This window comes from Taeniopygia guttata, chromosome 6 (genome assembly GCF_048771995.1).
Source record: "Taeniopygia guttata chromosome 6, bTaeGut7.mat, whole genome shotgun sequence".
In the NCBI taxonomy this organism is placed as follows: domain Eukaryota; kingdom Metazoa; phylum Chordata; class Aves; order Passeriformes; family Estrildidae; genus Taeniopygia; species Taeniopygia guttata.
In genome coordinates this window covers 3880200-3907072 of record NC_133031.1, presented here as the reverse complement: position 1 = coordinate 3907072, position 26873 = coordinate 3880200, and the positions used below count along the sequence as shown (strand labels likewise).

The 26873-nt window shown below is 48.9% G+C and overlaps 1 protein-coding gene across 3 annotated transcripts in view; it reads right to left on the bottom strand.

Annotated features, from left to right (window-relative positions):
• Nucleotides 1-769: 769 nt before the first annotated feature.
• Nucleotides 770-26873, bottom strand: part of RNLS (renalase, FAD dependent amine oxidase) — a 61730-nt gene continuing 35626 nt past the window's right edge. Inside the window, exons 5-7 of one of the 3 annotated variants that reach the window (XM_072930856.1) lie at nt 19173-19346; nt 14285-14460; nt 770-1536 (exon numbers count right to left, since the gene is read on the bottom strand). In XM_072930856.1, the coding sequence (XP_072786957.1) occupies nt 1399-1536; nt 14285-14460; nt 19173-19346 (488 nt within the window). In that variant the 3' untranslated portion in view covers nt 770-1398. Of the gene's footprint in view, nt 1537-11093; nt 11382-14284; nt 14461-19172; nt 19347-26873 lie in introns of those variants that run through there. The other 2 variants (XM_030275733.4, XM_030275734.4) reach the window with 2 other exon arrangements.

Below are 26873 nucleotides of genomic sequence, written 5' to 3'. Positions count from 1 at the left end.
CAGCCTGGAGAAGGGAAGGGGGTGTGGAGACCTCACAGCTCCTTCTAGGGCCTGAAGGGACACAGTGGAGCTGGAGAGGGACCCTGCAACAGGAACTGGAGTGACAGGACACAGGGAATGGGTTCAGTCTGACAGAAGGGAAATTTAGATGGGATATTGGGAAGGAATTGTTCCCTTGGATGGTGGGCAGGCCCTGGCACAGGGTGCCCAGAGAAGCTGTGGCTGCCCCTGGATCCCTGGCAGTGCCCAAGGCCAGGTTGGATACTGGGGCTTGGAGCAGCCTGGGACAGTGAAAGGTGTCCCTGCCCGTGGCAGGGGGAGGAACTGGATGCTCTTTAATTTCCCTTCCAACCCAAACCATTCTCTTCATCTGTAATTTTATTGTTCAAGCCGAGCAGGGAAGTAAAACCCCAGATCCCATTGCTTTATAGCCGGATAGGAAAACGTTGAAACCTCAAACACAGACGGGCCTGCAGTGAAAGGAAAAGGCAAAAAGCCCTGGTTTTAGCCCAGCTCCTGCTCTCAGCAAAGAACCAGAGGCACGTGGGATGCTGTTCAGGCTGTGCTGGGCATGGCTGCAGTTGGAGGGTTACAGCAGCCCCACGAGCCGCACTGACCTTTCGGGAGCTGCGAACCCGCCGTCCCTCCCATCCCTCCCCCACAGCCTGGGACAGCTGTAAACATCCCCATCATAAAGACACAATTGTGAGATCCTATTTATTTGCCATTAGGAACCGGCCTGGCACGGGCTTGGGTTGCCCGAGGGGCTGGGCAGGCAGAGCCTGTCCGTGCCCTCCTGCCACGACCCGCCCGGGGCCCATGGCATGCAAAAACTGCCTCTGGCCTGTCCCTGAGCCCCTCCTGGCGCCAACATCCCTGGGATGGCTCCTGAGAGATGAAAACAAAACAACAACCCAATTCCCTCCTCGCCTCTCACCAGCTCTTCCCATCCCTGCTGCTCCCCCGGGTGCAGGAGCCGAGGGTGGGGAGGAGGGCAGGAAGTTGCTGACGCGTGTGGTTGGATTTGGGTTTGAACACCATCCAGAAAGGAGCACCAAATATTAGTAAACAGATCAGGAAACATTTCCGTGTTTGGCAATAACTCCGCTTTTCCACGGCAGCCATCTCCAGTGGTTTTTCCACCAGGGAAAAAGACCCCACTCGGTTGCTTTGCTCAAACTGGAGCAGCTCAGCTCCTGGACACCGTTCAGATCCTGCCCTCCAAAGCCAGGTCTCTGGGCAGGTCCTGCAGCAGGATTCTGATTTGGGCATGGGTCTGAGTCCTGCAGAGCACAGGGTTCACACTCCTGGACATCCCAGGGGATTACAGGATCCTGCAGCCATGTCCAGCATCTCCACCATGATGCAGGCTGAAAAGGAAAGGATCAAGATGCTTGCCTATATTGCTTTGGAAAAGAAGATTATGAAGCATTTTCCTCGCCGTGTGGTGAAGAGGGAATTACTGAGTTCCGATGGGCTCCACGGGGCAGGGACAAAAGGCCTGTCAAGCCCTGCTGCTTCAAGCTGCAGTCGGTCCTGTTAGGAAAAAGACACAGGAATGAATCAAGCACTGCATGAAATCCTAGTTTTACCATTTCTCAGCATCCTGGGATGAACCCAAGCTGCTCCTCTTGCAACATGTGAGGGAAATACAACAGTTCCTGATTCCAGAGGACTGAATGCCCTAAATCTGTGTTTCTGTGCTCTTTACCATGACTTCCACTCAACAAGTTCAAATTTAGGGGCTTGGATAAAAAGCCTATGGTCAAGGGCTAGTTTTGGAGAGAAGACCTCATCTCTGGGCACAGCACCTCTCACTGCAGGTGTAGAGAGATGTTGATGTGGGATGGAGGTGCCACCAGCATGGAGAAGAGGAACCAAGAGGATGAGGCAATCCTGATCCACAGCAACAGCAACCCTAAAAGCAAAGGAGGAAAAAGCAACAGAATTTGTCTTTTTTTCATGTTGAACTCCATGAGATGGTGTGAAAAACCATCTGATCTAACACCTCGTGTGACCAAGTCTCTGTAACTGCATGAATCATCCCACGCAGACACCTGGCGATGCTAAAGGTGACACTGTGACACCCACAGCTTGCCACTTATTTTGCTGCTGGTGGTTTTCACTGATGCCATCAGTGCTGCCTGAAATAACTAACAAATACCATGTCCACTTGAGAACCAGGGTCTCCAGGGAGATGCCACCAGACCTTGTGCTCTCACCATTTCAGTCTCTTTCCTACACCTTTGTCCTGCTTTTTCTGGTTTACACAGATAAGGGGCCTGTCTCACTCCAACCCCTCCCATGGGCAGAGACACTTTCCACTATCCCAGGCTGCTCCAAGCCCAGGCCATGGACACTTCAGGGATCCAGGGGCAGCCACAGCTGCTCTGGGCACCCTGTGCCAGGGCCTGCCCACCCTCGCTGCCCAGTCCTCAGCCCCAGCAGCAGGGATAACAAAGTGAACAGGAAAAGTGAAGCCTGCAGGACCAGCTTTGCCATAAAACCAGGGAGCTGGGAAGGGGCTCAGCCTGGAGAAAAGGAGGCTCAGGGGGGACCTTGTGGCTCTGCACAGCTCCTGCCAGGAGGGGACAGCCAGGGCGGGTCGGGCTCTGCTGCCAGGGAACAGGGACAGGACAAGGGGAAACGGCCTCAAGCTGTGCCAGGGGAGGCTCAGCTGGGACAGCAGCAGGAATTTCTCCATGGAAAGGGTGCTCAGGCCTTGGCAGGGGCTGCCCAGGGAGCTTTGGAGGTGTCCAAGGAAAGGCTGGAGGTGGGCATTGGGCACAGCTGGGACTCCATGGGCTGGCAGGGATTTTCCAACCCCGAGGAATCTGGGATTCTCTAAACACCAACCAAAAGCATCCCGAGGGAATTCCTCGTGCAGCCTCCCGGCACAGCTGGGAAGTTAATGCCGGATTTAAGGGGCTTTGCTGGGAATGGGCTGGAGCTCAGTCGCGTGCTCAGCTCCTGCAGGGCTCATCTCCAGCTCTCCTCACCCGGGGAAAGCGCTGAACGTGCCGGGGCGTTCTAACGAGGTTTCCAAATGGTTCCTACCCCTGTGCTCCCAGGCCAGGCTTCCATGGAGCAAACAGAGCTGTGCCGAGGCGTGGATGGAGCTGGAATCCTTTCCTAGCCATGGCCAACTGGGAATAAGAGTTACTTCTTTATAGCAGATGTGTAGCTCAAAGTTCACCATAAGGGCACTCACATCGAGAGCACAGCGTGTATTGTTCTGCAAGAAGGCTCAGCTCAGCCCTTCAAAAGACTCTGGAACAACTAATTTCATTATTCAAAGAATAAAGTGAGGCAGAGGGAGCCAAAATTAACCCTCTGGCTGCTCCCTGGAAGCAGGGATTTCTTTAGCACCCTGTGCTCACAGATGCGGGCAGAAAATCTGCCTCACAGTGTCCCAGCTCTGTTTTTCTCACTAGTTTAGGAGTTGGATATGTTATTCCTCTCAAAATGACTTCCTGGACCCAGGCCAGGCTGAGCACCCCCACATTAAGCCCTCTGTGTCTACACTGCATCAGCAAACATGGCTTGGGATTTTCATCTCTACTTATGACCTCCAGGGAAAATCAGAAGCAAAAAAAATATATATATTTTTTAATTATCTGTACAAAAAAAAAAAAGATCATTCTCTTACTGACCAAATTAAAAAATAATACTTGCAGACAAGAAAGGCAAAAGAAGACAAATTCCACAAAAGAATAATTCACCTATTTTTAGGCAGATTTGAGGAAAGAAAAATACACTCCTCCAAATCATGGCACCTCCTTGGCCAAGGATTGTTTAACCGTGTGGCTGGGGCATTAAATTCTCCCTGCCCAACCAAATTCCTCTCTCTGGAGCTGGGCTGCTCGCTCAGCATCAATCCTACCTGTGAGTTAACTTCTAAGGGAAAAGCCCAGGACACGTAAAGGAAATTGACCCCAGAGCAGTGGGTTGATAAAGGGTCAGTCAAAGACCAGGACCATGTGCAGATGGGTCCTTTAATTTGCTGCTTCACTTCCCACATCCAGCACACAGTGCAGGGGTGGAATTGAGATGAGCTCTGGAGAAACAGCCAGGAACCATCTCCAGTTGTATTTGGGGCAGAACCCCCGGGTTTCTCCTTAACCCAGAGCTGCTCAAAAATCCTTTGGCGAGTCCTTTGGCCAGGGAGCGGCTGGAGCTGTGATGTGTGAGGGATTATTTACACTTGCTCCCGTCCTGCTGTGCTTGCAGCTTGCATTCCCAAGCTGGCCCCCAGGACTGCCTTTTAAATCCAAGGAAAGCGGGATTTGCACTACACAGGTGCGCGGAGGGAGGCAGCAAACCCCAGATGACCGGGATATGCTGATGATCTGATTTGGACCAGACTCGCTCCAGCTCTCCCCGTACAGAGCAACACCCGCACACAGCCCGTGGCTATTGCAGCAACACATCTGTGAGAACAAAAATCTCTTTGTCCCGACGTGTTCCCAAGGCTCCATCCCTCCTGTGCCGGGAACGTTGCAAATGGGAACGGCGGCCTTGCCAAATTCGAGGTGCTGAGCCGGCTGGAGAAGGTGGCGAAGTGTGGGAAATGAATTTATAGAAAATGTAAAAATCTTAACAGAAGGCTCATATAGTGTGTATTTGTATGTAAATTATGAGATAAGAAGTGTTGACTTTTGTGGGAATCCAGGGCTTCCCTCTGGCTGCCCTGGCAGGTCTGGGACCCTGGCAGGGGTTAGGAACCCCCCTGGACAGAGCCCCCAGAGACACTGTCTGTGATCTCTGTCCATGGAAAAGAGTTTTCAATCTTACAGGATGAATTACAAGCTCTGAGTGTTTGATATAAGTAATAAATAAGTGTGGCACGGGTGCAAAAGTAAAATTTTAGGTTTCTAGATAAGGGGTCCAAAGGGGACAAGATGGAGGAAATTGGGTGTGTCTTGTCCTTTTTCTCCTTCTTCATGCCCTCCATGTTTCACTGTGGTGTTGGCATTTTTCTGTTGGTTCAGGCTGGGGACACACTGTCCAACGTAGGTGACAGATATTGGCACGTTATTGTAAATCCAGCACAGGTAGTTTGTGGTATTTAATGTTTGTACCATCCCACTGAGGGCAGAGCCCCACACGCTGCCCTGCAGGACAGAGCTGCGGCAGGGCAGCAGAACATGTTAGAGATAAACAGAATAAACAACCTTGAAACCAGCACAGACGAATTATGGCTTCTGCTTTGGCAGCGGGGCAGAAAGACAGAGACTTTCTACAATCTTGGGATCATCAATACCTCAGATTCCGATAGACTTTGTTGTAGAATTAGACAGATATTATTAAGAGAGGAACAGAACTAGAAACAAGGTTTTAAAGGTAGTTTTATAAATAAGACTAGATACTTTAGAGAAATAGAATTATGAAAGATACATTAAAGGGGTAATTATAGATAATTAGTTTTAAGATATTTACAGCATAGTAAATATCTATTTACTATCTATCATTGTTATTAATGATAATTACCTATTAATATCTATCAGCTAAAGCTGATAGGCTAAGAAACACTTATAGTGTATTGTAATTAAGAAATAGTTTGTGATTGGAATAGTGTGAATTATAACATCTGTATTATCTCACTCTTCTCATAAGACTAAAAATAGAATAAAAGTATAAAAAAAATAAAAGCATAAACGCCATCTCTGGGTCAGAAAATAATATAATCTGACAGCAAAGGAGAGTGGCCGATCCCCTCTTCTCCTGCCAGCTCATCCCCTTTCCCTGCGCTCCGGCAAGTGAACCAGCTGCCGGGACAGAAGCTGACCTATATTCCAGCTCTGACTGCCCACCACTGGTTTTTTTTTTGGTTTTTTTTTAAATTTTTTTCCCCAAACCTGAGCTGTGGGGCCCGCAGGGAGCCTGGGTGCGGTGCAGCACGGGGAAAGGAAGGAAGGGAGGAAGGGAGGAAGGGAGGAAGGGAGGAAGGGAGGAAGGGAGGAAGGGAGGAAGGGAGGAAGGGAGGAAGGGAGGAAGGGAGGAAGGGAGGAAGGGAGGAAGGGAGGAAGGGAGGGAGGAAGGGAGGAAGGAAGGAAGGAAGGAAGGAAGGAAGGAAGGAAGGAAGGAAGGAAGGAAGGAAGGAAGGAAGGAAGGAAGGAAGGAAGGAAGGAAGGAAGGAAGGAAGGAAGGAAGGAAGGAAGGAAGGAAGGAAGGAAGGAAGGAAGGAAGGAAGGAAGGAAGGAAGGAAGGAAGGAAGGAAGGAAGGAAGGAAGGAAGGAAGGAAAGGAAGGAAGGAAGGAAGGAAGGAAGGAAGGAAGGAAGGAAGGAAGGAAGGAAGGAAGGAAGGAAGGAAGGAAGGAAGGAAGGAAGGAAGGGAGGAAGGAGGAAGGGAGGAGGGAGGGAGGGAGGGAGGGAGGGAGGGAGGGAGGGAGGGAGGGAGGGAGGGAGGGAGGGAGGGAGGGAGGGAGGGAGGGAGGGAGGGAGGGAGGGAGGGAGGGAGGGAGGGAGGGAGGGAGGAGGGAGGGAGGGAGGGAGGGAGGGAGGGAGGGAGGGAGGGAGGGAGGGAGGGAGGGAGGGAGGGAGGGAGGGAGGGAGGGAGGGAGGGAGGGAGGGAGGGAGGGAGGGAGGGAGGGAGGGAGGGAGGGAGGGAGGGAGGGAGGGAGGGAGGGAGGGAGGGAGGGAGGGAGGGAGGGAGGGAGGAAGGGAGGAAGGGAGGAAGGGAGGAAGGGAGGAAGGGAGGAAGGGAGGAAGGGAGGAAGGGAGGAAGGGAGGAAGGGAGGAAGGGAGGAAGGGAGGAAGGGAGGAAGGAAGGAAGGAAGGAAGGAAGGAAGGAAGGAAGGAAGGAAGGAAGGAAGGAAGGAAGGAAGGAAGGAAGGAAGGAAGGAAGGAAGGAAGGAAGGAAGGAAGGAAGGAAGGAAGGAAGGAAGGAAGGAAGGAAGGAAGGAAGGAAGGAAGGAAGGAAGGAAGGAAGGAAGGAAGGAAGGAAGGAAGGAAGGAAGGAAGGAAGGAAGGAAGGAAGGAAGGAAGGAAGGAAGGAAAGGAAAGGAAAGGATGAGAAGCATGCCAAGGGTCCCCAGGGGTCTCATCACCACAACCTCTGGGATGACAGCAACCTGCCCTGCGCCCCCTTTACCCAACACAAAATGTCTCCACTGGGCTGAGCCAGTTTTTGAATGAGCTAGAAATGGGGCTTCTGAATTGCTTTTGATGACATGGTTTTTTTGTTTTTTTTTTTTTTTTTTTTTTTTATCTTTTACATAGGTAGGAAGGGTGAGTTTGGCTCACATCTTTATTGTATGGTTTAGAACGTCACAAGACCCCCAGATACAAGACTTTTTTAAGGATTTATTGACTAATAAAACACTGCTAACAAGAATATTCATGGTTTTGACTTAATCTTTAAACATTTCATCTTATGGACCCATGTTACAGTGTAAGCTTTCTTAGGCAATGACACACAGTACTGCATTCTGAACTTCTTGTTTACCCTTGGAAATACTTTTATTTTTATATCTTTAAAACTCTAAACTTTCTTCTTTTTAACTTAACGTGCCTCTGCTTTAAACTATAAATCCACATTCTCGCTTCTAGCACCTAAGTTTGGAAGCCTTTTCCAAGGTCTCAAATCAAATCCTGTGTTTAATTCTAAGCTTGGCCTTACAGGCCCAAAGTTCTGAGAGCTCCTTGCATTTTGGATTCCAACAAGCCACAACTCTCTCCTTGTTTCCAGTTATTTACCTCCATGGGAGGAATTTTGCTTGGATGTTCTTGAAAATGAAGCCAGTCACTCTCCCTCCTCCTCCTCCTCTTCAGCAAAGGGGCTGCTCCGTGCCCTGTGGGGCTGATCCTGGAGGTGCCACCTGAAAGTGGGAATTAAGCCCAAATCCCAGGGAGGATGACAGGGAGGTGTTGCAGCCAGCCAGGCACAGCAGCAGCAGAAGGCTCTGGGATTTCAGGGCTTCAGCTCTGCCACACAAAGCGGCTTAGGGACAGCACAGCTGAGCCAGGGGATGGATTAGAGCAAAACCCGCTCTGGCTCCGGGAAATCTCTGCACAGGGGCTCAAGGTGCTCACTGGGCAGCTCAGAAAGTGCCCTGGTGCTCCTCTGGTGTGGGAATCCAGGGCATCCCTCTGGCTGCCCTGGCAGGTCTGGGACCCTGGAAGGGGTCAGGAACCCCCCTGACAGAGCCCCCAGAGACACTGTCTGTGATCTCTGTCCATAGAAAAGAGTTTTCAATCTTACAGGATGAATTACAAGCTTTGAGTGTTTGATAAGAGTAATAATTAAGTGTGACACAAGTGCAAAAGTAAAATTTTAAATTTCTAGATTAGGGGTTCATAGGGGACAAGATAGAGGAAATTGTGTGTGTCTTGTCCTTTTCCTCCTTCTTCATGCCCTCCATGTTTCACTGTAGTGTTAGCATTTTTCTATTGGTTTAGGCTGGGGACACACTGTTTAATATAGATGATAGATATTGGCACGTTATTGTAAATATAGCACAGGTAGTTTCTGGTATTTAATGTTTGTACCATCCCACTGAGGGCAGAGCCCCACACGCTGCCCTGCAGGACAGAGCTGCAGCAGGGCAGCAGAACATGTTAGAGATAAGCAAGAATAAACAACCTTAAAAACAGCGCAGACAAATTATAGCTTCTTCTTTAACAACAAAGCAAAAAGACAAAGACTTTCTACAATCTCAAAATCACCAATACCCACAAATTCCAACACTCTGGGAGCAGCTGGGCTCCTGGCTCCAGCACAGCCTCCTAATGGCCTGTCCCAGCCTCCTCGTGGCCTGTCCCCATCCCCTTGGAGCTGGTCACTCTGGGGTTTGCAGCCAAGCAAATGCTGCCCTTGTTTTTGGTAGCCACAGAGCCCTTGGGGCCAGGCTGGGGCTGGTGACCAGACACGGTTTGGGTGGCACAGGGCCGGGTTCCTCTTCCTTGCACTGACTCAAGGAGGAAACTCCTGTGGCAGTGTCACACCCCAGGCCGGTGCCACTGCAGCAGCAGAGATCTCTGCTCTCGGGCTGGGGCTGTACCAGCACAACGCTGCCCCTCCAGCAAGAGGACATTTGGTCACAGGGGTGCTTTCAGCTGGGCAGCACCTCCCACCTGCAGCTGCCTTTTAAAAATAATTTTTAAAAAACCAAAACAAACACAAGACATCACAAAACCCCCAAATCTCCAAAACTAAGTCAATCTCTAAATTTATTTTCATATGCTTGCACAAAACCATGGCCCAGGTCTCTGGAGACAGAAGAGAATTGTCTGGTTGCTTTCCTGGGATTTTTCCCTGGATGGATGTGACTTTTGATGGCAGATCCATCCATTGCAGCCTTGTTCCCATATTCCCTGATCCCACTGTAAGAGCAGTGGCTGCACAGGTGCCATGGGCCAGCCCTGCCATGGGATGTTCCCTGGGTGGAAGTTAGCACAGCTGGGAGCTGGAAGGCTTTGAGAACCCGTGTCCCTGGCTTTCCTTGTCATGAGGAAGACAAGAACATCGTGGTCTGGGAGCTGGGAGGCTCCAGCCCCACTTCAGGCAGTGGCTGGGCTGGTGGCACAGATGAGAGCAGACACAGCCAATCCCCTTGTCTGGGAACAAAGAGAATGGCTGGAATTGATGGATCAGCCAGTTAATCAAAAATCAGGGAAAATCCCAGGAAATCAACCAGACAAGTCTCTTCTGTTGCCACCCTTCTGGACACAGTGGGCTCTTTGAAACATCACCCTGCCACACTCCTTGTGTGGGAATCCCACATCTCCCTGCTGCCAGCATTCCCACTGCCCAGAGGAACACATCCAACAGATTTTCCTCTCCACCTTAAAAAAAAACCCAAGCAGTTTTTACCTAAATTATCTGAACCTGGAGAGATGCTGCAGAACAGAGGCAATTTGATAGACTGGCATGATATTTTCAGGAGGAATTTCTGCATGCAAAGGGTGCTCAGGCCTTGGCAGGGGCTGCCCAGGGAGCTTTGGAGTGCCCATCCCTGGAGGTGTCCCAGGAAGGGCTGGAGGTGGCACTCAGTGCTCTGGGCTGGGGACAAGGTGGGCACTGGGCACAGCTGGGACTCCATGGGCTGGCAGGGTTTTTCCCACCCCATTGATTCTGGGATATGAGGAAGGAGCAATTTGAGACTCACTGGGATTTGAAATAGGTCCAAATTGAAAATCAGATGACTCAAAAACCATCTCTGAATCTGTGATTTGGGTACTTTGAGGCATCAGGGTGATCAAAGCTGAGAGATTGCTGAAAGGACAAGCCAGAGACATCTGCACTGGTCTGTCACTGCTGGTGTCAGAGGCTGCTGCTGAGACAAAGCATCACAGCCCTTCAGAGAACAACTATTGAGGCAAAGATGCCTCACATCCTGTTTTCTGCCTACTCTTAAAATTAACAGGTCTTAAATTCTTTGTGTCACTTAAAATACTCCACTAGAAATGGCCAAAGGCAGCAGGATGTCAGGTTTGGGTGAAATGCAGGGGTAAAATAAGAAAAACAGAGGCTAAAGTTTTAAATTCCTATGTTATGTTATTTCAGTGCTGTGATAGAGAGGTACTAGATTTTTGACACGTGATTGAAGAGGAAGGGAAAGTTAAAATCCAATTTGGAATAAATAAATTATTTCTTGGTTAATTACTGAGTAATTTCTGAACCTATCTAGTGTTACCCCCTGCCATGGCCAGGGACCCCTTCCACTGTCCCAGGCTGCTCCAAACCCTGTCCAGCCTGGCCTTGGGCACTGCCAGGGATCCAGGGGCAGCCCCAGCTGCTCTGGGCACCCTGTGCCAGGACCTGCCAACCCTCACAGGGAACAATTCCTGCCCAATATCCCATCCAGCCCTGCCCTCTGGCAGTGGGAAGCCATTCCCTGTGACCTGTCCCTCAGACAAGGAGTAAATAAGGAGTTTCCAAGGAATAAACTCTGCAGCTTTATGGATTTTTGTGCCACTTCAAGTCAGGCTCTTTTCCTTGATATCATTTTCATGGGCTGTAAAAGTATCAGGCCTGGCAAGAGTGCTGGAGCTCTGTGCTTCTGCCTAGAGCCAGGGAGAGTCTTACTCCAATCAAAGTAACCACTCTCAGCACAGATCCTGGAAAATTCAAATTAATTCCATCCCAGTAATTATTCCAGCGCACGGATACATCTTCCTTTATTTGTTTTTTGCAAGATGACGTTGATGTTAAACTCAAATTCGATCCATCACAGCAAAATTCATAACAAATCTAGAGGAAGTTTAGCAGCCTGGCTCTGAAATTGCTGTAGATGAGGCCTCACAGCCTCTGCAAGGCTCATGGCAGACTCTATGCAGCCATCGAAGTTGGAACGAGTGAATCCATCACCCGCACAGATCAGGAGAGGCTGGGTGTGAAGAATCATCTGTCCTGGACAATTGGCCACAGCTCTTGTAACCTGAAAATGAGAAACATAGAGGGAGTGGGAAGAGAAATATTGCATTTACCTGGATTTCACACCAGAGAGATCTGAGTTCCTGAGAAGTATATCACAGAACCACAGGTGGTTTGGGTTGGGATGGACCATAAAAATCATCTCTTCCCACCCTCTGCCATGGGCAGGGACCTTCCACTGTCCCAGGCTGCTCCAAGCCCTGTCTAGCCTGGCCTCCCACTCCAAAAGGTAGATCCAAACATTCACCATCAAAGTACACAGTAAAATACTTACTTCTGGGAGATAAATAATTAGAATAAAACTTGACTGTGTGTGGAAATTTAGAAACTTTACAGCCTGTTCTGTTTTATTGTCAGCCCGTCTCAGCAGAAATGACTTGTGTGACGCTGGTGTACAGATATAAAAAGGTGTGAGGGTGATCTCACATCAGCAAAGAGGGACTTGCAAATGGCTTCAACACAGGAAAGGGAACCTCCTGTCTCCGGATCACAAAATCACAGAATCACTGGGGCTGGAAAATCCCTGCCAGCCCACGGAGTCCCAGCTGTGCCCAGTGCCCACCTTGTCCCCAGCCCAGAGCACTGAGTGCCACCTCCAGCCCTTCCTGGGACACCTCCAGGGATGGGCACTCCAAAGCTCCCTGGGCAGCCCCTGCCAAGGGCTGAGCACCCTTTCCATGGAGAAACTCCTCCCAGTGCCCAACCTGCTAAAGCATGATACTTTCACCATTTTCTTTTGATCATTCCATGCATTTCCACCCAGTAAACCATTGCTGTAACCCCTGTGGGACTGTCATTCCTTCCAAGGAGCCTTGCTAAATCCAAGGGATTTTTCCACTGATTCAAATGTACCCTCAGCTGGCCACTGCCAAGCCATTCTGGGCCATGCCGTGTGGGGGTGAGCTGCAAAATCCACATTTATGTTGCTGGCTGCATTCTCTGCTACTGGGTGTTAGCATCTCTCCAGAGGAGGAAACTTGCTGAAATAACCAGTTGTAACCCCTTACCCCTTATTCAGCTTAACAGAGGAGTCTATCCAGGTATGGCAAATTCAGAGACAGACTCTCCCTCAGACCAGTTTCAAGTCAGTAGTTAATTTATTACTGAATTTTTCTCACAGATCCAGCTGAGTACAAACAATGCCAAAAGATTTGGCAGAAAAAGTCTTTTTTGAGTGTCCTTTCTTCTTGGCTACCCAGTGTTTATTTGATGCTGGTTGTACCAAACAGCTCCTACCCCTCCTGGTATCTGGTCAAAGGTTGATGATCTTGTAGGTGTTTTCCAGCCCCAGTAATTCCATATAAAGTGACTCTGCCAAAGACACACGGTGGGTTGGGAAGCTGTGGGCTCTGAATGCTAATGGTGCCTTCAGCATAATTAGAGCAAGGGGATCCAGAACTGCAGCTGTGCTGCTAAGTAGTGTCAGTAGAATTTTGGAAGTCCTAATCCCTCATCTGCCATGGATAATTGTAATGTCTGCATTTTAATCCCAGGATTGTGTTTGGCCATGTGAAGGATGTTACAGCCGGATTTAATTAACAAGTAGGATAAATCCCAACTAAAAGAGTCAGGGGAAACAGGCACCCATCTTATCAGTTCCTCTGGCCTCTGTGGCAACAGCTTATTATAATTGAAAGTAAAGAGAGCTTTAGGAGAAAGAGGGAGCTCTGCCCCAGATATTTCATTTAGGCAGTGATTATTTTACAGGGTGGCATTAGCGATCTCTTTATGGAGATAACGGGTCTGACCTACACGGATTTATCTGCAACCTAAGACATACTGACATTCATCCACCAAATTACAGGCTGGTGATTATTCCTCCTGTGGCACCAGCAGCTGCTGGACTCAGAGCCCTGGCTGGCAGCAGCAACAGAAGCAGGAGCTGGATGGGGTTTGGGAATCCCTTCCAGAGCTGGATCCAACTCTTCTCCCCTCTGCTCTCGTGAGCACCAGCAGCTCTCAGCAGGTAAGGCAGGAGAAAGACCAGATTCCACAACCAGGGAACCTTAACAGTGACACCTGTTTCCCCAAAAAACCTCCCTGAACTGATAAAGAGGAACTTAGAGAACACACCATGATTTTGATGGGTTTTTTATAAGTATTAATACCCTTGCTAAGGTTGTTTTTGCAATCCACCAATACTTTACTCGCAGAAAAATAAAGTTTGTGCTAACAAGACCAGGTTCCCAAATTGGATGCAGATCAAGGGGTATGAGCAGACTCCACAACAGCCATCCACAGCAACTTCAAAAAAGGAAACACTTTTAGGGGACTGCTTTAAAAGTAAATATTTTGCATCAACCTCCACGTTCAAATTCACCAATGTAAATTAACTTGAGAGTCTTTGGGTAAACATGGATATACTCTCCAATACTTAAGGAAATCACCAACCATTTCCTTGGATTTTTAAAAGAAGACTGCAAAATATACACATTTTGCTATTATTACCCTTAGGTAGTTTACTTTAAAATACTTTTTGCATAACATTCCATTAAATTGAGCAGGGCCAAATCAAATAATAACAATTAGTACAACTGTATTTCTGCTCTTTGTGGCAGGGTGGGAATTTTGCTAATAATACTTTTGGATGCAGAGGGACGCACTGAGTCATGATTTTTTAAATACCAGTGAAAATCCCACCGAATTACGTGGGATTTACTTCCTTCCTGTACACTACTCCTAGCCCTGCTTCCCAGAAGAGCTGCATAACTCACTGATGAGCCAGGCCATGTTAAAAAATGGCTAAAAATGACGTGGCTTTTGCTGGCCAGCCCTGGATGCTGCTCATGGCTACCTGGAGGAGTGTTTTATGGATATTGAGCAACCATCCCCTTTCCTCTTGCTCCCTGGGGATGGAAAATGCAGCCCAGCAGGACCTCCCAGCTGACTGGTCCCACCAGGGAGTACCTGGGAGTATCTCCACCTCTGGCACTTGATGCTGCTTGGTTTGGGCAGGGAGGGCACAATCCTCTGCAGGTGGCTGAGGATGATCTGCTGCACCTCTGCAGGCTCTGAGTCCAGGTGCTCGCTGCCAAAGGTCACAGTCGTGTGCACCACCACTGAGGGCCCAACTTCAGGAGACTCTGGAAGAAAGAAAGGAAGAGGAGAGGTGCTTTTGAAGGATTGCTCATTCATACCTGCCTTCCCCACATGCTGACAATTGTGCCTCTGGCCTAGGAGTCAGTAAGAACAAAAAGATCTGTGGTACCACTCTGTTCTTCCCGATGGGAAAAAAGCACAGGGAATAACAAGGAGGATAATCTCTGCAACAGCCTGGCCTTGGACACTTCCAGGGATCCAGGGGCAGCCACAGCTTCTCTGGGCAACCTGCGCCAAGGCCTCACTGTAAAAAAAAATGGGATTTTTATCTCATCTAAATCGACCCTCCCTCATCTTAAAACCATCACCCTTTGTCCTATCAGAAAAATTTGTTCTGATCTATGACATCATAGCTCAAGTGCTGATCCCAGCAGACCTGGAAAGGACTGGGCTTTGTTACATTTGGGGCTGGTTGCAGATTCTCAGCAGCAGCTGACTCCTGTCCCCACTGGCATGTTGGCCTAAAAACCAGCAGCCAGAGAATGTGGCTGGATTAGGGGATTTTTGTGTGCCCCTATGAGCAGGATGGAGCAAAGACACAGCGTGGGTTATGCTGCATTTCAGCTGAGCTGTTTGTTCAATTCAGTGATTCCCTCTCACTCCCCTACCCAGCGACTCCCTCCTTGGGAAGCCTCTCCTGGTTAGTCCTTTGTTTGGACTAGCACATTCTTAGAAGAAGATTTTAGTTTCAGCAAATGAGTGTTTTCTGACAGAGGAATCCACAAAGAAAGAGGTGGTTGAACACTTGCTGACCATTCTGGCTGTTAGGCACCAAGCTTGATAAACTCCTTATCTGCCACTGAAGAAATCTCCAGCTCCTCAAGCCAGGGATCCCCTCTGGGAAGATGACACACTCCAGCTTTCCAAAACAATTGTTGGAGTGCTTAGGGGTCATCCAAGGGTTACAACCTGCTCTCCAGTAGAAAATTGTCCATGGATGTGATAGGCACACATCTCCCACAGGAGTGTTCTCATTTTAGGAAACAGTATCAAATATTTTTTTTTCTCATGTTGCGGCCCAAAACCTGGAGCCATGACAGATCCCAATAAAAACCGAGATGTGGTTGTTTCCTGACCCTCAGGGATTTGTAAGCTTCCTGGGGAGATGTGTTTTGCCATCTAAACCCCATTCTGGTCCTGGGTAGCAGGAGGGGAAGGGGAAGGGCTTTTGCCACAGCAAACAAACCCTGGAAGAAGGACATGGCTGCTGGGTCAGCGTGGAGGGCAGCAGAGAAGCTGGACACCTCCGGACAGGCTGGAACTGCATCCCTGCTCCCTGGGAGGCATCACACCGTGCCAAAAGAGAGGTCAATGTGCAGGCCTCATAAACCCTACCTAAAAGTTTAAAAAAGAGCAGTGATCAACTTTACTACACCTAGAAAGCAAGAGAGGTGGAGGGTCACATTCAAAACGCCACGCTGCTGTTTAGCCAGCGAGCTTCCCCAGTTATCCTCAGAAATTCCCATGGTTCCTAAGGTCTCACAGTCTCCCTGGAATAAAATCTACTGTCTGACAAGGCACATTTGGGAGGAGTCATTGAAAGAATGGCACTAACTTTTTCATATTCAGAAACCCAGCATTTCATTAGCCTTACCAACAGTTTCTGATTATTTTTCTAAAAAGCAGGCAGGGCTGGCAGAGGATTACAACAGAACTGACAGCGTAACAAGGCAAAAACTTAAATAGTTCTTTAACTCTTTCATCTTCCTAAAAATTCTTACTTCAGGAAGGAAAGGAATCTCTATTTCGAAATCGAAGAGGACACTCAGGAATTATACAACACTAAAAACCTGTAAGGCAGATCTTCCCTTTAAATTACATAACCCCACAGTCCTGGAGCAAAAGAAAGGAACCACTTCCCCTTTGATGTGTCATCTATCTTTAGTCCTCCTGGAATGCAGAGAGATGCAAGGACTGCGGTATTCCAGAAATAATTTATGCTGGAGAATTCCCACTGTCCCCCCCGACCCGGTATAAATATGGATGGGGTGTTTGAGGCAGCCAATCCCACAAAGTGTTTAATATTCATGCGCGCCACACGGGGAATTCAGCACACGCTTCTGGTGGGCTCCTCCTTACGTAACATCACCTCTGCAGGCAGGCACGGGGTTCTGCCCACAGCAGCTGGGATCCTCAGCTGCTGGAAAAAGCTTTCCCTCCTGTTGGCTCCTGATTACACCAGGAATTGGTGGCATCAGGGAAATTGCCTCATCAAACCCACCCCGCTGCGTGATTGCAGCAACGAGGCCGGTTTGGGTTCCACTGGTGCGACGTGAAACGCCCACGAGTTGGATGTCTCTGCTTTACTGAGTCAAGGCAGGCACTGCCACATCTCACACAAGTGACAAGGACAGTCTGGGCTTCCAACAGCCTCTGCTGTTGGCCTTTGAGGGCTGGACTAACTCCTTTAGGGAGATGTTCTAGGAGTCCTTCAGCAGAAAGCTCACAGGATCATAGAATCATAAAATGGGTTGAAGATCATCCAGTTCCAAACCTCTTGCAGGGGACAACTATCAGCCATCGTTATTTTCTCTGGATCTCTACTGCTCAAGGCTGTTTTTGAAAAAGCTGCTATTTGAGATGGCAGTGAGGGTGAGATAAGCCTCCATTTATTGTGGATACATCAGGTGAAGAAACAACTGGAGAAAGTGATGGCTTTTTGGGAATGATGACTGCTCTGGAAGATCTCAGCTGCCTCACCCAGCAATTCTGCTTTCTCTGAATGTTTACTTTTTGGTTGTCACCATCCTCTTCTTCAGATGAGGCCAAATAATCAAGGTCAAGGAATGAAAGAATGGGAAGATTGATGAGTGGAGTGGAGTTAAAAGGGACAGCGAGGTGCTCCTGTGCCTCCCATTGAAATCTTCTGGAGGCCAGTCGGAAGCACAGGAAGAAAAATGCAGATGCAAAATACTTGCATATGTGCTAAAACAAGCATAAAGGAACTTTTTATTCATGTGTTTTGGTCGCAGGGCTTCACATGTAAATAAATTTCACACTCCACCTCCCTTGCCTGTGCTGTCAAAAGTCTGTCTCCTAGGAAGAGACACACACACACAAAATTTGTTCTTCTTGGAAAAACTTGCTCATATAAACAGAACTCTCCCACAATTCAAGGAAATTTCAGTGAGAAAGGTATGTGTCAACACTGATATTCTGGTACTTTCTGCGTATTCCACTAACATTATGCCCCAAATAATGTGCTTTGTACTTGGTTCAATTGCATCTGGAGACAGCAAAGCTGTTTGATAATCCCATCATAGCTCCATATTTGCTGTTCTTGGTGCTGGGGCTTTGAGATCACATGTGCAGAGAGGTGGGGAAAGTATGGGTGAATTCTTCCTCAACACTGGTAAGGATAATACCTGTAGGTCCTCTTAACTACCAGGTATTTTTTGTTGAACACAACAATGGCAACAGAATCTCAGATGCAAGAAAATCTCCAGCTGAACACTGTCAGTAACAAGGAGACAATGCCAGAGAAAAAAAAGATCACTCTGTATTTGGCTCTCTTTAGGCTCTTTTTCCACATATTCACCATAAGTCCCTGCTGGAGAAAGCACATCAGGGTTGATACATCCTTATTTTGCCAGTCCAGACATTCTTCTGGTTTGTTTTCACTCTTTTCAGATCATCAGGCTAAATTCTCAGGGCAAACAACAAATTTGCACTTGCACAGAGGGATGGAGAATCTCCCCTACAAGAAAAGGCTGAGTGAGCTGGGAGTGTTCTGCTTGGAGAAGGGAGAGCTCTGGAGAGAGCTCAGAGCCCCTTCCAGTGCCTAAAAGGGGCTCCAGGAGAGCTGGAGAGGAGCCTGGGACAAGGGATGGAGAGACAGGACAAGGAGGAATGGCATCCCAGTGCCAGAGGGCAGGGCTGGATGGGATTTTGGGAATCAGGAATTGTTCCCTGGGAGGGTGCCCAGAGCAGCTGGGGCTGCCCCTGGATCCCTGGAAGTGCCTGAGGCCAGGCTGGACAGGTGGAAGATGTCCCTGCCCATGGAAGGGGGTAGAACTTTGGGTCTTTAAGGTCCCTCACAAACCAAACCATCTTGGATTCTGTGACTCTGACTAGTCTGCAAGTGTTTTTTCTTGAGCTGTTCTATGCCACCACACTCCTGGTAGGTGAAACACATTTAATACATAAAACACACACTTCCTCAACTGCCACCCTCCAGAAAGAGAAGGGGAAGGGTCTGTCTTGGGGGGATAGTCTCCAAGCCCTGCTGAGCATTTCAGGGACTCCCCCTGGTCACCAAAGCAGCCTGGCTAACTCTGAACTGGGCTGAGCAGCTCCAATGATCCAACCCATTCTTACATCCAAGCCTTGTGGAAAGAGCAGGAGTTGTAGAGTAACGGGTGATGGGAGACAAACTGGCGAGTGCATGAATCAGTGTTTAAACAAAGGAACCCCAGCTCTTTCTTGGAATAGCAACATTTTGATGTCTCCAATCCCCTGACACTGGTTTCATAAACGCAGTAACATAAACCATGTGCTGGGGGCTGATTTTCTGAGGGCCGGCCCGCTCTCATTGTGTGCTTTATTACAGGCCAAATGTGACATTAAACGCCATCCGCTGCGGCTTGGAGTTAAACACTCGCTCTGTTCAGAATAGCAACACTCAATTAAACAGCATTTCTCATGGTCTACACCCTCCATTGTGGCTGTGTTTAAGGGAAATAATGGGAGCACTGACCTATATTGCGCTTCTTGTTATTGATGGAGATGAAGCGAATGCAGGGATTATCAGTGATGTACTGAGCAGCCCAGGGGACAGCAATCCCTGTCCCAGCCTCATAAAACAGTCCCAGGGCGTAGCGGGATGAGTAGCTCACAGATTCCAGTTGCTGCTTTTGACTTTCATTAATTACTGTGAAAAGGAGGAGAAAAAAAAAAAAAAAAAAAGGAAAAGAAAATCAGACAATCCCTCTCCGCTCAGAACATTAAATATGGGAATGCTGTGGTTAAGCTGATTTATTCCTCCCTGAAAATGACCAGACTGCTAAAACTAACAATTTAATATTAAGCCTAGTGCTTTGTAGTATTTTTTTTCTGGGACACCTCTTCATGAAGTTTTAATGGTGCATTATGTCCTTCACACAAACCCTCCCCCATCTGCTGGGGGTTCATCTCCCAGCTCTCCCTCAGTAGACTCTGACTTGAAACTTGGATGATTTTGGTGACTTTTTGTTTCAAACCTTGTCTCAAAGGGTGAATAAATAGCAATAAAATGCTTGGGCTGCCTCAAGGACATCAAGTAAATGGTCGTATGGCTCGACAAGCACCAAAATGACTTCACATATCAACAAAAAGAACTCAGAGCCTCTTGAACCTCTGGGGAAAAGAGCCCTGTGACTTCTGTGCTGCAATTCAAATGAATGAAGAAAACCACACTTCAGCATACAAAAGGTTCCTAGTGAGGTTCAGCTCCTTCAGCTGAAGAAATTTTAAAGCAGTTTAGAAAATTTCAGAGCAAGTATGAATTCTAATTCTTCCCTATGATTAACTCTTCTATCTTCTAATTACAGCAAGATCTGCTTTTTGCTGCAATTTCGTAATCTTCATTAAAAGCTGCACAAAATAGCATTAGCACCACGGTGAGCATTCAAATACTATTTAATTTCATGCCACAGAGAAATCCAGCTTGGCTAATTGTGGAGTTCAGTTCCATGTCTCTCTTCCTGTGACTGAACGGGGGTCCAAGGCTCCCGTGAGCTGGAGCAGCACACGCAGAGAGCTGATGTTGTATGAAGAAAGGAACAGCTCACCCCACAGTGGGTCAGGCTGACCAAACTCATGGCACAGGATTGTGTCCTGCCAGCTCTCCCAACTGACAGGCCCCTGGTGGTTCTTCCCCACCAGCCTGACCTGATGCCCAGCACACCAGAGGATGACAAGTCAGATTCCACCTCAAATCCCACCAGAAACCAACCCTGAAATGACCCCCCCCAAAAAAATCTGAAAAATCGTGGGGAGTTTTTTCATATTTTCCCCACAAATACACTGGGGGACAGAGAAGTGGGGAGAGCAGAAGGAAAAACTGACCAAGCCACAAAACCTGGGGAGAGGAAAGGAGGAGAAGCAGGCATCTATCTGTCAGGAGGTGGTGGTGGAGTGCCAGATGGAGGAAGCAGGACTGAGCACGAAGATCTTTGAAGAAGCTCCCTTTCCCTCCCCAGTTCTCCCTCCAAGAAGGAGCTGAGGGGTCCAGCTGCCTCTCATTGCAGCCTGAGGACAGGGGGATGGATTTGGGGTGTGCTTGGAGGAGGAGGCAGGGATTAGGCAGGGCTCTGGGGCAGGCTGGAGGGCTGCCCTGGAGGAAAGGATGCCAGCAGGAGAGGACCTTGCACATCCCTCCCTGCTGGAAATGTTCCTTGGCCTCAGTTCCCTTGAGCTTAAGGTGGTGTCAGCATCGGGAGCCATCCCGGGGCTCTTTTCCAAGCAGGGACAGCAGCAGGAGTGATTTCCCTGGGGCTTGTCCCAGCCCAGTCAGGGACAAAGCTGCTGCTAAACACATTAAACACAGCCCAGGGGACAGATCTCCCACAGAACCCACCCCCTGTCCCCTGTCAGGAAGGAGCTGTGCCCAGCTGGGCTCCCAGATGTCCATCACCACCAGCCCCCTCCTTACAGCCACCACAAATAATCACACTGCATTGCACATGCTTGCTGGGCTTCAAAACAATATAAAAGTCCTATAAACAAGCAAATATAAAGTTGTAATATCCCATCTACAACACTACCCTTTGTCCAGGTTACTCTGGCTAATCCTTTGCCCTTGGGGAAGGGAAAATAAACAAGACCTCCTCCAGCTTGTGAAGAAAATTCCCCACGATGGAGCTGAGCTTCCCTGCTCCTCAGGGTGGGAATTTGCTCCAGGTTTATTACAGGGAGCTCCTGAGCGAGTACAACCTCCACAACACTCAGTGCTGCCAAAGCTGGGGTGGCCAGCTGGCTCTGAAGCACCGTGTTTGAGACCCCCCCCATGCCACTGTGTGTGGGAATCCAGGGATTCCCTCTGGCTGCCCTGGCAGGTCTGGGACCCTGGCAGGGGTCAGAAACCCCCCTGGACAGAGCCCCCAGAGACACTGTCTGTGATCTCTGTCCATGGAAAAGAGTTTTCAATCTTACAGGATGAATTACCAGCTCTGAGTGTTTGATATAAGTAATAATTAAGTGTGGCACGGGTGCAAAAGTAAAATTTTAGGATTCTAGATTAGGGGTCCAAAGGGGACAAGATGGAGGAATTGGGTGTGTCTTGTCCTTTTCCTCCTTCTTCATGCCCTCCATGTTTCACTGTAGTGTTGGCATTTTTCTGTTGGTTTAGGCTGGGGACACACTGTCCAACGTAGGTGACAGATATTGGCACGTTATTGTAAATCCAGCACAGGTAGTTTGTGGTATTTAATGTTTGTAACATCCCACTGAGGGCAGAGCCCCACACGCTGCCCTGCAGGACAGAGCTGCGGCAGGGCAGCAGAACATGTTAGAGATAAACAGAATAAACAACCTTGAAACCAGCACAGATGAATTATGGCTTCTGCTTTGGCAGCGGGGCTGAAAGACAGAGACTTTCTACAATCTCAGAATCATCAATACCTCAGATTCTGACAACTGTGGAACTGCCTCCACCAGCTAGAAAGCTTCAGGAGGTGTCAGGGGCCATCAGCATGGATGCTGGACAGCACAGAGGTGATTGAGGATAAGCTGAGGTTTTCTCAGGTGTAAACAGAGCATTACACGTGGAGCTTGGCCAGGGGATGATGGGGAATGCAGGGAGGGAGGAATGAGCCAGCTGAGCAGGCCAGGAGAGGGGAGAAGAGGGAAGGCAGGCAGCTCCAGGGCTGGGACTTCCCAGATCAAAGGGCTGTAAAAGCCTGGGCAGCTCATCCCAGTGGCCAGGGAAGGAACAGCTTCAGGAAGAAGTGATTTTTCCAAGCCTTGAGGAGATGGGATAACAGCCAGGCTGAGGACAGTGCCTGCAGGTGTTCTGGGGACAGTGCCAGGCTGCTCACCTGGTGACATGTGAACCCCAGAGACCCTGAGGAGCTCACACAGGATCCCTGAGGCTGGCAAATCCCTGCCAGCCCATGGAGCCCCAGCTGTGCCCAGTGCCCACCTTGTCCCCAGCCCAGAGCATTGAGTGCCACCTCCAGCCCTTCCTTGGACACCTCCAGGGATGGGCACCCCAAAGCTCCCTGGGCAGCCCCTGCCAAGGCCTGAGCACCCTTTCTGTGGAAAAAAGGTTCCTCCAGACTCAGCCCTGCCCTGTCCCAGGCTAAAGCAGAGCTGGGAGGGAACCTGCAGGCTGGAAGCAGGAGGGCCCTGGAGCCCCAGCCAGGCTCAGGGCAGCAGTCCCAGCTCACTGGTACCATGTCAGGGCATCCCTGGGGATGGGGATCCCCCAGCACCCCATCCCAGGGCTGCTCCCCTGGGGCTGGCTGGGGTTTTCTGTGTTCCAGCTGCGCCTCTGGTCTCTTTCTGACCACGCCATAAGCCACAACTGACTAAAACCCATCATCCCCAACAGTCAGCTTTCCACCCCAAAATCTGAATGTGTGTTGATTCAATTACTGATGTGTGCTTGCTAACTAATTTCCTTCACTACTGCTTAGGTTCTTTAAAAAAAAAAAAAAAAAAAGGCTGTGGTTCACTGGATTCTAAGCAGCTGCACATTTACCAAATCGAGGAAGTTTTTATAGCTTCAGAAGACAGGCAAGAAAGTGACGTCAAATTTGAAATCCAGCAGCAAAAAAGCTGAGCTGTATGCAAAAACAAAGCTAAGAGTTGTAGGATTGAGGTTTTTCCCCTGCTCCATCCATTATGCATTTCAGCAAGGCCAACAAGTTGATCTAAGGACATGGAGAGAACCTTCATTTTGAATTTCCATACTTTTATTGGTTTAAATGAAAACCAGACTGTTGTTTTAACGCCGGGTATGAAACCACAAAATAACTATTAATTTTTCCCCTTCCAACAAAAACGGTTAAGATGATTTTAATAACATTTTGGAAAAAAAACCCAACAAAACAACCCTAGCTTTCAGAACATAGAATTGCCCAGCATAGAGCCATAGTGATATTTTTAAAGCAATGCATGAAGACATGAAAATCTTGTATTTTCCACTGCAAGACTCAGCTACAGCTGCACTGTGAGCGCCACTGAAGTGAGTGTCCTCTGGAGATTTCATCACATCAAAGCAAGGGGCATGTATGCTTTATTTGCTGTTTCTGCAGACACTGACAGCAGAGTGGATTACTTATCTGTAACACTCAATAAATACAGCCAGGGCCTTTTATCTGCTGTTCCAGGGCTTTAATGTCACCTCGCTGCCTCACTGGTGTTGTGGGAAGGAGAGGACCCAGAGGTCCCATTAGGGCCAGCAGGGCAGAGGAGAGCCAAGGCTGGAGCTGGCAGCTGGGAGCACGGGCACCATGCCATCCAGGCATCCAGCCTCCCTCCACAGAGCCAGGGAGGCAAAAATAAACCCAGCTGCTCTGGCAGCCAGGAACCCACTGGGCTGATCAAGGTTTCATCCTGGACTTTTTACTCTTCTGCCAGAAAGTGCAGGAGGAGGTTGCAACATCACGGAATCGCAGAGTGGTTTGGGTTGGAAGGGAACTTAAAAATCCTTTCTGCCATGGGCAGGGACACCTCCCACTGTCCCAGGCTGCTCCAAGCCCTGTCCAGGGATCCAGGGGCAGCCACAGCTGCTCTGGGCACCCTGTGCCAGGGCCTGCCCACCCTCCCAGGGAACAATTCCTCCCCAAAATCCCATCCAGCCTTGCTCTCTGGCAGTTTGAAGCTGCACTGCAGGAGTGCACAGCTGCATCCCTCACCAGCAGCTCGTGGCAGATGCCAGAGGCTCCAGCAAGGGCTGGGCTCCCAACTGCACCTTTGGGTCAGTGCAGGACTCAGGCTGCTGGGGCAGGGAGAAGCCACGTCAGGACTGCAGGGAAAAACAGATGCTACGGTGTGAGATGTATTTAAAACAACGCTTGATTTGGAAAGTTTCACTATTGATATTTCAGTACTGCTAAAAGCTTGTGGAGACTCATCTCCCCATGAAGTCACCACATGATGTCAGAGCTCAGCTGGGACACCTGAGCCAGCTCCTGTATGACCCCAAGGGTGTGTGGGCAAATTTGGGCAAAGAAACCAAGATCCTGGTTTGAAAGGCTTCCAGGGATGGGAGGGAAAACCCTCACTTTGTTTCACCAGCCAGGCTTGCTGAGTGGCAGAGGGGATTTTGCATCCTGACAATCAGCAGCTCCAAAAAAGGGTAACAAACAGCCAGAACTATCTTCTGCTTTAGGGCACAGCAGCTCCTACCTAGTATGTTCAAAATCACTTATTAAGGTATTGCCAAGGTGACTGTAAACCTAGAGCTAATAGACATGACCAGCCACCAAAGCAGTAAGGAAAAAGAACCCTTTGGCAGTGCTTTGAAGGACTAAAAACTGCAAAATATGAGGATGTTGGACTTTTTACTTCAGGACAAGATGGCTCTTTTTCATCTTAACTTCTTTCACTCTTAACTTATTCTAATAATTTCATCTTGATGGGAATAGCATTAGTGCCTGGCTTGAACTTTGTGACTTTGTCACTGCCCAGCCACCCTGCAGCTTCCAGAACCCAAAACCCCCCACCTCCTTCATTTTTTCTCACATTTTATTTCAGTGACCACCTGCCTCTCTCGCAGCTATGCCCTCAATAACCCCACCACTGACCCTATGCCCCAGAAGGTTTTGTGATTTCCTTAGACTGCTTTGCTAAGATTTTACTCACAGCAAATCCCCACGCATCACTCAGACTCCGCTGGTGACAGGACATCTGTAGGTGGCCAGGGACCACCACTAAAAGCTAAAAAGGAAACTGTGGTTAAACGGCTACAAAGATATTTTCAGCTCAGGTATCAAATTGAGGGATCTCCAGAGATTCACCCAGCAGAATGGGCAGGAAAAAAAAACCAGACAGCATCTGCAGGGAGAGTTTATTGTCACAGCTCTGCTCGGGAGGTGACTTAGCTTGGCTTGGCACTTTATTACAACCTTCACACACCAAAGTCTCCTTGCATGGCCACCTCTCCTTCTCCAGCAGAGACCTCTCCCTCTGCTCTCCAGAGGCAGGAGCTGCTGCCCAGAGCTCTCCAGCTGCGTGGGGACAAGGGACAGGCCTTGAGGCCACTCTCAGCAGTGGCCATGCCCCTGGCCCTGTGCCACCGCGCTGGCCTGTTCCTGCTGCTGCTGCTGTGCGTAGGAGGGAGCAGAGGTTATGAGAAAGGCTTCGGTTTTAAGTCCAGATTCCTTATCAAACAGCTCAGAACTTTGTTGTTTTGCTATTTGTTTTTTTGTGTTTTTTAAAGGCAGCGTAGCAGTTAAAGCCAGCCATGGCTGTGTCCGCACTGAAGTGGTCACTAAACACAGTTATTGCTGTGATATTCTTCCCACTGCTGGAATAATCCTGCTCGGATCCAGCACTTCCCTCACCTCTGTGTGTGTGCAGAGCTAAATAATTACTTCAAATCATGGCAGTCCTGGCTCACTTGGCACAAAGCTTCGTTACTAAAGTCCGTGGCACGTGAAGGAAAAGCACATTTAGAAATGTAGATGATGAAAAGAGATGCTGGGGGAGAAAAAGGCAGCACAAATAAATTTTTTATGAAGTTTCTGATTTTGAGAACGAAGCTTGGGTAACTGCCCATCAGCTGCTCTTGAGGAGATTATTAGGAATTCACAGAATCACAGGAGAGTTGGGGCTGAAGGAACCTCTGGAGATGATCCAGTCCAACCCCCAGCCAAGACACCTGGAGCAGGTGACACAGGAGAGCTTCCAGGTGGGCTTGGGATGAATCCAGAGAGGGAGACTCCACACCCTGCCCAGGCAGCTGCTCCAGGGCTCTGCCACCCTTATGGGGAGAAGTTCTGCCTCGTGTTGAGGTGGAACTTGTGTTTCAGTTTATGACCTTTGCTCCTTGTCCTCAGTATTCCACTCAGGATTAAACTAAAACCTTGTGTTTTCACAACAAGCATTTTCATTCATCTCCTGCACAGTATCACTAGTTCAAGCTGACTTTTGAACCAACAGAGAAATGGAGCTGCACCTTTCCTAACAGGGGGCAGAGCTGGCACGGGGGCTGAGGGGCACCCACTCCTGTCTCCTGGAGGAAAAGAAAAGCTCCATGGCATCTTTGCCAAACACTTCAATGCTCAACTCACACTCTTTTAAAAGAAAAAACAGCTCTGTTCTCCAAAGCAATAATATTTTTTTGTTGTTTTTAATAGAAAATTCAGTTTTTAAATTTGGAAAACCACTATCCTCCATCCCCAGCTCCATGGTTTATTTTTACCCTGCATTACACACAGCCAAGGAGCTCCACACTGCTCTCTCCAGCCAG